The 15,884-nt window shown below is 39.4% G+C and overlaps 1 protein-coding gene across 8 annotated transcripts in view; it reads right to left on the bottom strand.

Moving 5' to 3' along the window:
* SPSB4 (splA/ryanodine receptor domain and SOCS box containing 4) overlaps positions 1-15,884 on the bottom strand; it is a 209,914-nt gene that overhangs the window by 101,364 nt on the left and 92,666 nt on the right. Inside the window, exon 3 of one of the 8 annotated variants that reach the window (XM_045031487.1) lies at positions 10,673-10,869. The exons of the other annotated variants lie outside the window; for them this stretch is intronic. Within the exon in view, the coding sequence (XP_044887422.1) occupies positions 10,754-10,869 (116 nt within the window). The 3' untranslated portion in view covers positions 10,673-10,753. Of the gene's footprint in view, positions 1-10,672; positions 10,870-15,884 lie in introns of those variants that run through there. 8 annotated transcript variants of the gene reach the window in all.

Consider the following 15,884-nt stretch of genomic DNA (forward strand, 5'->3'; position numbering starts at 1 on the left):
CTGCATTGGTACAGCTGTGCACTGTAACCTCACTAGTGTCGACATGGTCTTATTTATCATCTTCCAGTGACCAGCACCAACTCACAGGCTTCATGAACATAATTTTCAGTATATACACACAGCTGCTTACATATTATTCATACGTACATTTCACAATGATTGTATTGACCAGTGATGCTCAGGCTTTCAGCAGAGATCTTACATGCCACACTTTGGTAAACTATTATGTAGATACCAGACCTAGGAGATCCCATAACCCTTATGCACCCCCTTTGCCCTCTGCCAGTTGCCACCAAGAGGTCCCTGGATCAGGTAGCTAGTTATAATTTGAGACCAAAGAGATTCAAGTAAATTTGGTCTTACTACATAGGACTGTGGTTTGCTGATATGAGCAGCTTTCTTTTTACTTCAAGGAGAGGGTGAAAAGTGATTTGAGTGAAAGGTAACATTTATTATGGATTTTTATAAGCCATTTTAAAGACATATTAATGGAGGGTGGGGGAGCTTCGAGCATTGTAAATTAAGTAAACACTTTGCATAGAGGAATGTAGACATGGAATATTTTTGGCTACCTAATATAAACTTTAGCGCACTTATTGAGAGCTAATCACTACAGCTGATCCACAGTGCACATAGGTAAAAACACACCACAAGAAGTAGGAGCCATCAAGGTGCAATTTAGAACACAAGAAATTAGGAGTTCCCAGAGAAGCTACATAATTGTATTGGCATAAGCAAAATGAGAGATACTGTATACCAAAATGAAGGTTTAGATTTTAATGAGAATACAATGGGTGACCTAACAGTGTGGGAGCTCATACTTTTTGGTAAAAGTTGTAATGCATCCTCTCAAAAATCCACTGAAAACCAAATCCAAAGATCCTTTTTAGTCAGAGTCCCTTATCAGTGTGGTAGATTCAGCTTGAAAAACTGAGCCATGGCAGATTGTGAACAGATGACAACATCTGTGAAAAAGTGGAGGAGGTTTAGAAACCAAACACAATCTAAAACAAGAGATTTCAGAAACATGATCCCACAGCTGGCTTTGATACAAATTGTTTTTTAAGCCAACATACTTTATCACTTTAAAGAAGCGGTACTCTACTACTTTTGTGGTATTTCCACACAAGTGAGTCACTAGGAAAAGTCCTATACACTAGCCAATTAGGAAACTGTATTTAGAAAAAGGAACTAAGTGAAATTAAAAGAAAGGCCATTAAAGGGACACTGAACTTGAACTATAGAGAAGAAACAGGGAAATCGACACAACAGGGAAATCGATTCAGGAAAATAATAAGCACATGCTGGAATCCACCCCTCTTCAGCAGAGCACTTAAACACATGCTTACTCCAGGGACCACCATACTGCTATCAAATGCAAACATGATGTTAAAAAGAGTTTTTTCTCCTCTCTAACCTTTCAGTTGCAGTAATATTAGTTGTCATAATCAGACAAGTGTGTGATTTTTTTTTAGTTGGTGTCCGTTTAAATAAAGTAGAACTTATTTTCTCTTGCAACAATGTCATTAACAAAAAAATATTTGGAGACCAAACACTAAAACTGAACTATAGTTAATGGACATTACATCTTGCAAGATGTTTAGAAGTTCTTCCTCTGATCTCTTCAACCTTTAAACCTTCATTTGTTTTTATAAGCAGAAGTCAAAAGGTCATAACTCTAAAATCAGCAAATTATTTACACACATGGCAGCACATATCAAATCAAATGCATCCAAGACTACAACCATAAATGAAACATTAAAGCTACTGATTCAACATAATATGTGCTGTTGAAAAGTTTGCAGCACAACAGAATCAAGTTGAATGAATGGTGCAATTAGTAGGTTATGTTTGGTTATGTTTTCAAGGTACAACATGTAAGTTCACGTCCAATCTACTCACCAAAAAAATCACTTGATATGTTTAATGCTTGTTCACAGATGATCAGATACTGTGTTGTAGGGGGCTTTCACAGGTCCTAGTTTATGTAAACCTGGCAGTGTTGTGCTTGGTTAATGTTTGTGAAGTGCTCTGAAGAGAAAAATTATATGCATTATTTACAAAATTTACCGGGGGAGCGGAAGTGTGGGGGGAAGACCTTCATTTTATCTATGTTCAGAGCAGCAGTTCCTATGTTTTTTTAAACCCAAATTTGTATGTCATACTGGTGGCTAGATCATGCATATTTTATTGGGTTTGGCTGGTTAGAGAGATATTTTATATCCTGTAGAAAATATTCACTACTTACAGCAGGACTCAGTTTGAATACTAAAACGTTTGGTTTGTTTACAATACAGCAGTCTTGGAAAAAAACATTGTAAGCAAAACATCTATTTAAAAGACTGCACTGTGTGCTAAAGCGGAGTTTTAAATTTTTCAGTGTTTGTTGGAAAGTTCCTCTGAAAAGACCATTCTAATTTGAATATATGAACAATGATTTGTAAAATAAAAACCATACAATTGATACAAATGTTTGTGTATATATTAATGTATTCATTCAAAATAAGTTAAAAACATTAATTCGTCACTTTTAGAAAATTTATATACATATTCGGTCTAAAACTTTGTCTTTTTATCTATTTTCCTATGCAGTTTTGATGTGCCCAGGAATGTATTTTTGAAAGCTGATTGCATACTTTCATGCTCATGCTGAAGGAGAGACTGAGATAGCCAGAATAAAATAAAACTGACAAGGAAAAATCACCAGGCTATAAGTGAAACTCACAACTGGTCTCTGCTAAATGTATTTGAGATTTCCATTTGCTGAAGCTATGCAAAGAGAGAGCAGTTTATTTTCTTCTCCATGATGCTTTGCCAAGAATTTGAAGAATTCAGAATGAACTGAACCAGTGAAATATGTAGGGACAGCATTGTCAAATATGCATAGCTACTTTAAAAATATGCTGGAAGCAGAAGGCAGGCTCCTTTTATTAGATTTTCCAAGCTATACATGCAAATATGAATACACAAAGTAAATGAAAGTATGACATGATAAATACCCTGTTTGCCACAGAATATAGATGTGAACCTGGACAGTATAACTCTGTGGGAATAGAATACTGTGTCATTTTCACCTGAATTAGCCTAATGAAAGATTTTTTTTATTTCAGAAAACAAAAGATACCAAGGAATCACCAAGTTAGTATGATGTATACCATCAAGGAAATTGGCATATCCTGGTAGGATATGAAATATTACACACGTCTTCCTTAGCACCTGATCCTGCAGAGACTTGTGCATGTGCTTAACTAAGCGTGTACGTAATCCCATGAGCTCAGTGGGACTACTCACATACTTAAAAGTTAAGCATGCACCTAAGATTTGCAGGATCATTACCTTTGTTACCAAGAACCAATCATGAGATGTAACACTATGATACTTACAGGAAAGGCACCTGTGCACATTGTTGTCTGTCCATACAATAATCACCAGATTAGGAAAAAGTATGTGTCTGATTTGAAAATGTCCTTTCTTGGATTTATGAGGGCCACAGACTCACTGGTTTCTGTTCTCTGCATCCTTAGACTAGACCTATCAATCAGTGCACCTTCACCTCTGAGAAGCTGCCAGCTGAGACACTTGAATAGGTTAGGAATTCTCTAACTACTCTAAGGGTAAGGAGAATTAAGTATTAAGACTCAATAGAAAAATCCTCCTACACAGCAAGAAATTCAGTGAACAACAAACTGATCCAATTAATAATCCCATATTTTGCCACAATTAACAGCCTATTCAGGGTGGGTGGGATTTGCAGACTTCATTACTCCAAGAAAGGACATTTGAAAGTAAAGCACAGATACATTTTCCTTTATAATGAGGTCCACAGATATATAACATTGGGGCTTTTCATAGCAGTGTTTACTTGGGTACAGAATATTATAACAGTTATGTACAGATGCAAAAGGGGACAACCATTTCCTAATAGTTACTGGGAGCACAAGTGTAATGAAGGCAATATCAGATGATGACTGGATGTCCATCTTGTAGAATCTGGGAAAGGTATGAACAGATGACTGGGTGGCAACTTTATAGATTTTCTTGCATGAGGCATATAATCTTGCTGCCCATGAAGTTGCCACAGTTCTGAGGTAGTTAGCTCTGATTTTGGAAGATGGAGTTACATTTTTTTTAACTTGTATGCTTTGGTGATATAGTACGCTAGCCACCTGGAAAGGGAAAAATTTTGAAGCCTTCTTTCCCTTTGACACCAGATGATAAAGCACAAACAATGCATTTACTTTTCTGAACCAAACAGTGTGATAAATAGATAATTTTGAGAGCTCTGTGGGCATCTAAAGTATTTCTCTCGGAGGCACAATGGAGGCGAGCAGAAGGATGGAAGGACAATTTCTTGCACTTTATAGAACCTGGGAGTTGATCTTTGGTAAGAAGGAAGGGTCGGTTTTGAGTACTGCTTTAGCGTACACGGTCTAGTACTGAGGTTCCAGGAAAAGAGCTCCTACCTTATTTAAGACACCTGTGAACTGATAGGATTGCAATCAAAAAGGCCACTTTAAGTAACAAAGTAATGAGACCCTTTTATGGGTAGTTCAAACAAAAGGTCTGTCAGGGCACTGAGAACTAGTTTAAGAAGGATTTAAAATGTTTCATCTGTTGTTCTAAGTATATATCCCCCATGACTGTATTTGTGAAGACTTAGAATTGGAAAACCATGATTCACAGTATTGGTGAATATCCATAAAACCACATATAATGGTCAGTATGTTTTAAAGAATTAATAAGCAACCTTGGTATTATGCCACAATCTGCTGTAACTGAACACCAGTTTTTCAAGACAGAGCTTCTGCACTTCATGATGGCAAAAGCTTACACTATACGAAAGCTAAATCCTGGAAGTTCTATAACTAAATTCCAACACTGTTGATCATTTCTAGTGTAACTTGGTTATGGCAATTATTTAAACAATGGAAACACTGAAATCAAATACTTTTTGTGCCTTTTGCATATATTATATCAACTTTGCCTATTGAAATGGACATATCGATCTTCAAATTGGGATTATAATTTACAAATAAAAAGTGATGAAATTGCTACTCCTGGGGGAAATTCTGTGCCACAGGGTATGAGCAGAATTCATGTCCCTTGCAGATTTCTTTGCTTTCCCGCAGAAAAAGGAGAGTGTCATGTAAGCCAAAGGAGAATAAGATCTCAAGAAGCACGTCTGACTGTGTTGAAGGCACAGAATTCTCTCAGGAGTAAATTTCCTAGTCATGTTTGATAGCGTATATGACACAATAGTGAGATATTTATAAAAAAAGCTTTCATGTAATCAGGGGTGGCTCTAGGTATTTTGCCACCTCAAGCACGGCAGGCAGGCTGCCTTCAGCGGCTTGCCTGCGGGAGGTCCCCGGTCCCACGGATTCGGCGGCACGCCTGCGGGAGGTCCGCCAAAGCTGCGGGACCAGCGGACCTTCCGCAGGCATGCCGCCGAAGGCAACCTGCCTGCCACCCTCATGGCGACCGGCAGAGCGTCCCCCGTGGCTTGCCGCCTCAGGCATGCGCTTGGCGTGCTGGTGCCTGGAGCCGCCCCTGCATGTAATGCTTTGATGGTGGCTCACTGGTTTTAATTCAATCTTCAGCAATGCAACTTTGCCAGTTACAATAGAGCATAAAGTGTCAGTGAATAAATAAGGCCTATTAGAATAAATGAGTAATGAAATCAAGAGAGAGAGATGTTAGATAGCCCTCAGATATAATTAATTCCAATGACTTGAAGAAATAACCTTGTTAATTATGATTATAGAGAATTATTAAGCAACCATCTGACAGCACACACTTGAGCAGTTTGTAACTCCTTAATGATACTCAAGTGCCCTTGTCCTCCTGACCCCTGAAATTTGAAAGGAGCCATTTCACACTTTTCATACTGAAGGATAACGGTCTTTCAAATCAAACAAATTCTACTTAGTTAACAGGGCAGGAAGATAGACATAATTAACCTCTCTGATATGAAGACAAAGGTTTGCCAGCCACATTCCAATCATCTAGTCTTTTTCTTTACCAAAGGATTAGACCACAATTCCAAAATAATTTTCAACTGTAAAGCCACATGAATTTTTCTTCAAACACAGAATCTAGAGCTCGATGCACTGCTTTATACCTGATGAATTAGTCCAATTCCCCATTCTTTTTAGTGACCCCCCCTCCAGTTTAAGGACTACCTTAAAATGCCTTTTCTTCTATTTTATTATAAAGATGGAAAAACAAAACTCTAACTACCAATTTGTTCATAATGTTTAGTGTAATACAAGACTAGCTTATAACGTATCAGGTTCCTTTGCAGAATCTAGCACACTGAAATATGAATCTTTAGGTTTGGTCTACACTTAAGTTATATTGGCATAGCTACATCAGTCAGGGGTGTGAAAAACCACACTCCTGACTGACACAACTATCCCAACAACCACACCATGGTAGATGCAACTATGGTAGCAGATGAGGGCTTCTGCCAATGTAGCTAACCTCATTCAGGAAACCAGTGTTCCTGAAACAGAAAAACTCCTTCTGTTGGTGTAAGTTGTGTCTATACTAGGGGGCTATGCCAGCATTGCTATGCCAAAACAGACTCTGTAGTGTATACATACTTTTAGCCCTGCCAGGTAAGTGTAGAACTGCAACCAAATTAAAGAAGAATTTCTCCATGCTAAAATTGCTCCTTCTTCCAAAGGGTACCAACCTAGCATTAAAAATAAATAAATAAATAAATAAATAAAAAATAGATAGTAGCTGGACATCGAGGGAGAGAAAACTTGACAAAAGTCACTTGTTTACAAATCTGGAAGTAGTTTAATACACTAGATCAGCCATTAGAGGTTATGAGGTTTAACTTAATTGTTTAACTATAAGAAATTGTATGAAGTGGAAAACTAATGTACTTAATTTTTAAATAGTGCAGAAACAACACTGTTTTTTGGAACTAAATCACACCTACATAAAATATATACAACCACATGTGACAGGACTAGAAATCAAAAGTTCCACTATATTCTATCAAATGTTTTCTCTGCATCAAGTGATAACAGAAGAAATGGATTTTTTTTCTAAAATCTGGGATTAGGAAGTTTTCTAAGGCATATAACAGTCTTTACTTACATGATCACATACTAATTCCCCACCAGGATTCCTTCCTCATTCAAAACACTGAACAAACAGTACACATTAAATGTGGTGCTAGTCATTACTTTGTTTTAAACCTCATTTTGCAGTATGACCCATGCCTTATTTACTGCACACAACTGAATGCTGTTCTGAAGACTGAATTATTAAATTTCCTCACAAACTTTTCTAGGACACTCACCACTACAGTATTCAACTGCTTCAGAGCTATTAATGAACTTATTTTCCCAATGCCTCTGTGAGATGAGGGGTAATAAAGGTAATAATTGGAGATATACCAATCTCCTAGAACTGGAAGGGACCTTGAAAGGTCATCAAGTCCAGCCCCCTGCCTTCACTAGCAGGACCAATTTTTGTCCCAGATCCCTAAGTGGTCCCCTCAAGGATTGAACTCACAACCCTGGGTTTAGCAGGCCAATGCTCAAACCACTGAGCTATCCCAGATAGGCCCAGAGAGTGAAAGGTGTTACTGTACAACACTAACCAGTTAAACACGGCTCAGGGTTTTGAATATGGAGAGCTTGGCAAGTACACCATTAAAAATCTTTCCATATTTTAGGAGATTATGAAAACAGTTAAAGCAACTGAAACAAAGTAAGGTTCATTTTAACAATATCCCTTTATCCCTTTCCCTTTAGCTGTAGAGAGGCTCTGTAGGAAAAAGCAACAGTTTTTATGATGGTATTAAAGATGGTAATAACCGTCCATGGGGGACGGTGGTGTTGGTGGGGGGAGGGAGCGGAGAATGTTAACTGATGGCTTGTCCAAATAAACAATTAGACCATAGCAAGCAAGAGTGTTAATCTACCCCATTAGCCTGCTGAGATCAAACTGCTCATGTGCACCCTGCCGATGCCCAACAACAGTTCTTTAGAGTACTTTGAACTAGCCATCTTTGAAAAGGGACCAGTCCAAAGCACTTTAATGAACTATTAACATGAATCAGAAGGGTGCACGTGAGCGGTTAGACCGTTGCAGGCTAAAGTGGGATAGATTCAAACTCCCTGCTTCCTGTGGTCTATTTGTTAGTGTGGACAAGCCCTGAGATGTTGTGGAGATGGTGTTGCTTTTATTGTGAAAGTTCAGATCTGCTTCCTTTAAGACAAAACAAGAGAAGCACACACAAAATGGGACAGCAAAGAAAGAATGCAGCTTCTGTCTCTGGGTGACTCTGACTTGGAACCTCACTGTTGGAGAAATACGGTCATAGTACAGAGTCTTTTCAACTATTCCAAGACCTGTCAAATTGTACCAGCAGTGGGCTGTTTAGGGCATTGCCTTTATCTGCCTCTCTAATCACAGGAGCTATGAAAGAGATTGGCTTGGCCAGCAAAACCAGACTCTCATTAAGAAGGTGCACACACACAAAAAAGAATGAGAATAAGGTGAGGGAAGGAAAAAGGACACACAAAGGTGGGTTGGAGAGGTGACAATAGGGACCAAAGTCTCCCATCCTAGGTGAGATTCAGGATCTAGCCAGAGCTGGTAGAGGTGGCAATGTCATTTGAGTCCCTCTCTCTGGCCCACTCCAGATAGGCCATCTCTCAGGATAAGGGCAATTAAAGTACAACAGTGTCACAATGGAACCTGGTGTCTCAGGAGATGGTGGGAGTGACAGCCATGATGATTAAGCTGGCTCCTTCCAGTTCATCCATCTTCCAGTCTGTGTTTTGACCCTCCCACTGAAGTCTCTTCTTAAAAGGACCCCAAAAGAGAGTGATGAGCAGAATAGCCCATCCCCTTATTATTTTGTCCGCCAAATTAGGCCTAATTTCCAACACACCAGTTTTGGTCCATTGATTTCTGGTCCCAGAGTCCTCTGGTTCACCAGACCTTATTTCAACTGTCTGCAAGTTATCTCAGTAGGCCTTTTTGTTCGGACTAAAACTTTTTCCTATCAACATATGTTGTGAGTAACTGCAACGTTTTTTAAACTTTTATTTCACTTTCCACAGTTGAGCTCACAAGCAGGCGAGGACCATCAGGCCCCAATTATTACAAGTGGTATTATCCCCATTTTACAGATGGGAGAGACATACATTAAGATCAAAAATTTCAAGTGCCCAATTTGAGAGCGCTAGGCCTGAGTTTTCATAGTTCATAGCACTCTATATTTTCACTCACAGCTGCTACTGAAATCAATGGAAGCTGTGCTTTTCTCAGCATTTCTGCAAAGCAGACCCCCAAGGTCTCAGGTCAGGAACCCAGAAAATTAGGAATACAGTTGGTGACCACATGTGAAGAAGTCTATTTCAGTGATTTACCCAGCATCACAAAAGACATTTTTGGTGGAGACAGGAAAGAATCCAAATCTCCTGGAAAGCATTTAACTGCCTTAAACATGACACCATCCCTTCTCTTTCTGCAATCTGCTGCCTCCTTTACTACGTACCTTCCCACTTTTGCTACAGACGAGGCAGGGGCCCTACAGGCAACAGTCTCAATCACTAGACAACCCTCACTCATCCCTAAACCAGGTCTGCTCATGCACACTGAATGATGAACAGTCCTGCGGACAAAACAGTACGTGATCATGTAATTAAAGACTGTATCATAATGCATACGGACAACAGGTTAGGGGAGGCAAGTTAAGGTTCCACAGGTGACCTAACTTTTGAGCGCTTGCCTTTGTAATGCCAATAATAGTCTTTTAATGTAGTTTTTTGTTTTTAAATATATTGTGTAGGTTAGCACAGCTTCCATTGATTTCAGTAGCAGCTGTGAGTGAAAATATAGGGATAATGAAGGCAGAAGAGGATGAATAGGCTCAAGAGAATAGAAGATGGAAGCATTGACTGGAAAGAAAGGAAAATAAAGAGACAGAGGGACAAAAGGAAGAAAGAAGAGGACCTTGGTTGGTTGGGAAAGAGAAGCTGGCTGTGAAGGAACCGTCATGGGGAGAGGCAGAAGATGATTGGCTCTTTGCCCCAAACCAGCAGACAGTGGTGTAAAATTGGGATTATAGAAGAAAAATGTGTTTGCAGGAGAAGAATTCCAATTAGCTGTATAATTCCTAAAATGGGAATTGCAAATGCCATTTTTTAATAATTTATCCAAAAAACTGGAGACAGCTTCTTCATAGTGCTAGCTAGTTAATTACTACAACAAAGGAATGCCTTTGCTAAGAAAAAGCTAGCAAAATGGGATTATATTGTATGTATGTTTTTAAAGTACTCTTCCCCTTACACAGGTCAGAGTATTAAAATACGACAAAAAACAAACAAATAAAAAAAGCACATCCATTAAAAAGTCACTCTTGCTGAAGATCATTTATAAGGCAGGGGTGGGGGGAGGGAGAATCACAGTAATTGAAGACACTACCATAATTTATTTCTGCCCGTTGACAATTTTGCATTTTGGTTTAGATACCTTTATAACATTCTATATTTAATATTCATGCTGCATAATCTGACAGATCAGTGTTCTTTCAGTTAAAACAAACTAAAAATAAAAAATGAAAAGACCAGGTGCAGTCATAATAAACTCTTGCTCTACTGGTGTTCTTCAGGGCAAATGTGTAAAGGGGGAATTTGCATTTGATTGGGAACTGAAGGTTGTATCCTCAAGAACACACACGTCAAATTTTAAAACTGAAATGTTTGAATCTGCCCCATTGCTAAAGAGATAGCAGTGGGCACTGCCTCCCATGGGTTTGCCTCCAAGCTCTGGAACAGTTCTGGGGGGGCTGGATGCACTGTGAGCAGCTGTTCCATTGCCTGCTTTCTGGTTGGGCTGTGGAAGGACAAAGATAGCAGAATAAGACCTCTAATAGTTATAGCTGAACTAGGGTAAACCATAGCAAAGGGTCGCTTCCCTTCCCACAGCCACCCAGGGCAGCTCTGAATGGGGTGGGGAAAAGATGATGAGAACCAATCAACAAACTGTGGCTCCCTGATTTTCTGCCCTTTCCCTTTCCAGAGTAACCTGGAAGCTGCTCTAATGTGCAGCAGCTGGCTATGGTCATTAAAAACACTAACTACTAATCTTTATGCTTGCTCTGATTCATAGCAACCATGTTAGAGAGCTGTAGCATACAGAAGACTGACTCAAGGAACGGATAGTTAAGCAATTGTTTTTATTCCACCTGTTCAAACTTGACACCTACTGTGACTGAAGCATGCACAAATATTTATTAATAACTTTATTTCTTTTTGGGAGTGAACTAATTAAGGCGGGACTAGCTATGCCCCAGCTATATCAAATAGTGTCTATCAATTATGAGAATTATCAAGAACGTTAGCATATATTCTGAGAAGCACAAGACACTATTAGAGATCTCAGTAAAGATCACTGCCCCTTCAGAGTTTACCCACAAAAGTGTTTTGGAAACGTGAGCATTTCAGAGGTGGGTTTTGAATACCTAGAGGCTTTCTGTATTTACAAAATGCTTCTCACCAAATATGTGTATTTACCTGTGTAGATGTCTGAATTCCAATACCTGTTATGACAACCATTACAACCTGTACAAGGTTAATCAGTGGAAACTTTCCAACATAAAAAACAGAAGAGCCAAATATTCATACTATCACCACATCAAGGGCAAACAACATTTCAAACATTGCGCTCCCTAAATTCTGGCAACAGAAATTCCAATTAAGCAATTTCAAATAAATTATCCTAACCTTAAAGCATGAGATTCAACCCTAAATCAAGAAACATCCCAGAAGTCTTGTACATTTAACTCTCAGATCTACAAAACCTTCCATTTAAGTACACATGGAATTCTGGATGGAAAAGACCCAAATATGAGCTGATCTTTTTTTGGAACTTAAGAAGGCAAGGAAGAATTTTTTAAAGTAATAATTGGCTCAGCTGGACATCAGATTATGCTGCTGACCAGTTGTTTCAGCAATACTTCCCAAAAATCTTGCCAATTCCCACTGCCTCCTTGTTTTCTGTTACAATTTTCTTATTCTTATGGCAGTTATAACCCATTCAATATTTTGATATACAAAATTAACAATTCAGAGTTTTTCTCTACCTTAGTCTGATTTTGTTCCATTTGGACCTATTAAAATTTTTAATTCTGGTATAGGTGTATCTTGAATTAGAATTCACAATTGCTATTCAGGTATGAATTTGAGTAAGTTGAAGTTTCTCTTTCCTCATGGAATTACTATTATTTGTGGTTTGGGGTGTCTCTAGTTAGAAAGGACATAAATATCTGAGTAAAATGTAAATCTGAATTAGTGCATGTACCAACCTACATGGAACTTAGAAGAAGGAACACAAGTTGCAGGAGAGAAGAGTTTGGAGAAGGCACCAGGAAGTCAGTCTGTGTGTACATGGTTTGAATGTTAGCTGCAGTTGCAGAACCTTGGTAAACAGTTCTTTGAATGAAAAGCCAGTTTAAAAAGTGTAGCGTTCTCTCGCATTATTACCAAGCATGTGGTACATGCTCAAGATCTTCAGTCTTCCTCCAAGTCATCCAATCTGCATTTCAGTAGTAGGCCCTTTCAGTTCACCCATTGAGTTACTCAGTTCACACTTCTGAGTAACCCAATGATGCAGGTGTGACCATCCTGAACCCCACCTTTCTGTATGCATTCTGCCTTGGAAGCCTGTTCAATCTAAGGTTCTGTAGCTAAAGATTGCTTATTGTTTCACTTATTTGGGATGTCTTCATGGTTCCTTTTCAATGTTGGTACACAAAACAAAAAACCCACAAACCAAAAACACCTTCTGTAGTACATCTCTAAAATATTAATTATGGTAGATAAAAATGCAGCCTCAGTAGAAATCACTGTACTGAATTTACGTAATATATAAATCCCCCATGATCACCACTAACCTGCGCGCCCTCCATTATTCTGCATTTTTAACAATGTTAACCAGGATTTATAGGATATATTTATGCACAACATTGACTATTCCCCATTTCAGTGTCTGCAGCTAGGTTTCCCAGGATTCCTTATTAAGTCAGATAGCATACACAATCTCTTAGTGGTCTTTGGATAAACATATACATAGGGAAAGATATGTGTGGCTTTATATTCCTAGCATGTTTTGTGCATTGAAGTGAAGTGTTTTTAGAAGTGTTGAAATAGTCATCAACAGTCAAAGTCTGACCTCCAATCTGTACAATCTCAGATGTCAATAGAGCAAATGAGAGTAGAATTTGGCCAAAGGAGTTTGTCCTGAAAGGAGCGGAAAGTCCTTAAGCTGTGCATTTCCTCCTCTCACTCTTTAACCCCCCTCCCCTCACTTGCCCAAATCATACATGGGGATTCTTTAAAACGCTCACTACGAGATAAGTCGACTATAGCAGGGGTTCTCGACCTTTTTTTTTTCTGAGCGCCCAACATGCTATAAAAATTCCACAGCCCGTCTGTGCCACAACAACTGTTTTTCTGCATATATAAGAGAGGGCCAGCGTTAGGGGATAGCAAGCAGGGCAACTGCCTGTGGCCCTACGCCACAGGGGGCTCTGTGAAGCTAAGTTGCTCAGGCTTCGGCTTCAGCCCCAAGTGGTGGGGCTTTGGCTTTACACCCTGGACCCCAGCAAGTCTTCTGCCAGCCCTGCTTGGCAGACCCCTGAAACCTGCTCGTGGCCCCCGGACCCCAGCTTGAGAACTACTGGACTATAGGAGGTGGTTGTCTGCATATATTTCACTGCAAATAAACTTGAGCTTGATCCCCTACTATATCAGCATGCTAAAGACCTTCAGGCTCAGTTATCATTCCCCTAGCTGCTGCAGCTTTTATGCAGTCCATTTGTCTGAACATTTGCCTGCTGGGAGACACACACTGAGCAATGTAAGAATCTATTTGCGCCACTGCTATAGAAGCATCCTCTTCTTTAAGTACCTTTTTTTAGGGAGACCCCCCTGCCCCCAATCTATCTGAGCAATATGATGCATTTGAGCAGCCTGAGGTCTAGGGCAACGCGGAGAGCTTGTAACTAAATAATATTTATGTCTGCCTGCACCATTAGCTGTGAATAGCTTCATGTCTCAGATAAGGCCCCTTAGGGCATATGTCTACTCTGCAATTAAAACCCACTAACTGGCCTGTACCAGTTGACTTGGGCTTGCAGGGCCTGTGCTAAGGGGATGTTTAATGGCAGTGTAGACATTCAGGCTTGGCTAGGACCCTGCAAGGTTGGAGGGTCCCAGAGCCCAGGCTGCAGCCCGAGCCCAAATGTCCACACCACAATTAAACAGCCCATTATCCCAAGCCCCTCAAGCCCAAGTCAACTGGTGTGGGCCAAACACGGATGTCTAATCACAATATAGACATACCTTTAGACTGACCAAGCTCACCTACGCTTAATCTAACAAATGGAGTAAATCCTTCATAAAAAGACCCATGGTTTGAATCTCCACTCTGGAGCAGGGATTTGAGCTCAGATTTTACCCGTCCTTGGTAAGCATTCTAACCACCAGGCTATTCTGGGGTGGGTTACTCTCAATCTCTCTTATTTGAGATGTTCCACTTTGTACAGATACATATATATATTGATTATGCACATGCGAGAAAGAGAGAAAAGAATGACTCCAGAGCCTGTTGATTCGGGAAAGAAGGAAATGTGGATTCAAATTCTTCCTTTGAATGAAGCATGGTTTGCTGGCCTGAAATGGAGTTTTCCAATCTGTCTGCAAATTTTGAACATTTTTGGAACCAAACCAAATATTTTCCTTAATGAACTGCCCACCTCTACTTGATACCCAATTAAAGTAAAGTTCACTGCACTGAATGTGGCAACAAGAAGTATGTGTTCTTGTTGGGGCAAAATATTGCCCAGAAAGCACTGGCAAACCTTCTTGTCATTTAATTTAAAAAGTGAAATTGTCTTTGGAATTTAAGAGGAAAACAGGGAAAAACTAATTAATTTTTATGTTAGTTGCCAATTAAAGGTCTCTCAATTTAGCTAGACTTTGTTTGGAATCCTGATGTTCATTTACTTTACAATCTGCTTTTGTACTATGTTACACAAAAAGAAACATTAAAACTGTTCACGTTCAATGAAACAAGTCTTTGCAAGGCCTTGGGTATAGGTTAGCAATCAGATGCTAGAGCCCAACCACCTCAAAGAGCTTACCAAACCCAAATGTCAGAACCCACCTCTCATGGTTTAAACTAGTCTCTATAAACAGGAACACACAAAAATCCAGGGGCCATCCCTGACAGCGTTTCAGGAAAATATTGTAATAGTTAAAGCTGAAGCAATTTTGAACCATTGAGGCCATCTTTAGGTTTTCCATCCTTCAAATTATTTGCAGTTAGGAGATTACAAAGTTTTAAATACAAACTTCTCTGAAGAAAAAGTAGATAAAGAAAAAACAATATTTATAAAGCCCTACTCAGAACAACTGATCAACATATCACATAGCAACTTTGCCTCTTAAGCCATATTCTAACATCTGAAAATAGCATGCATGTGTATGTATATTATATCTTATATATATATAAGCTATACGCAAAGGTAGGGCATCCTATAGATATATATATGCCAGCAGTGTGTACAGGAAAAAAGTACATAATTGAATGAAAAATCCATTATACAAGAGATCTAAGACTGAATAAATCTGCATTCCTAATAAAACAGCTCTGTTTGATGAAGCGGGAAGAAGAGATCACCATGTGCAAGATACTACATTGCACTGAGAGCCCACTCAGTGTAATGGGACTGGGGGGACTGACAATCAGGGAGTCTGTTATGGTTCCCTGAGTCTCTTCCCAGTCTGAGGCCAGAACAGCTTAATGGGTGTTCTAATATGCACCAGTGGACAACCAGCATCAGCTGG

This window comes from Mauremys mutica, chromosome 9 (assembly GCF_020497125.1).
Source record: "Mauremys mutica isolate MM-2020 ecotype Southern chromosome 9, ASM2049712v1, whole genome shotgun sequence".
Classification (NCBI taxonomy): Eukaryota; Metazoa; Chordata; order Testudines; family Geoemydidae; genus Mauremys; species Mauremys mutica.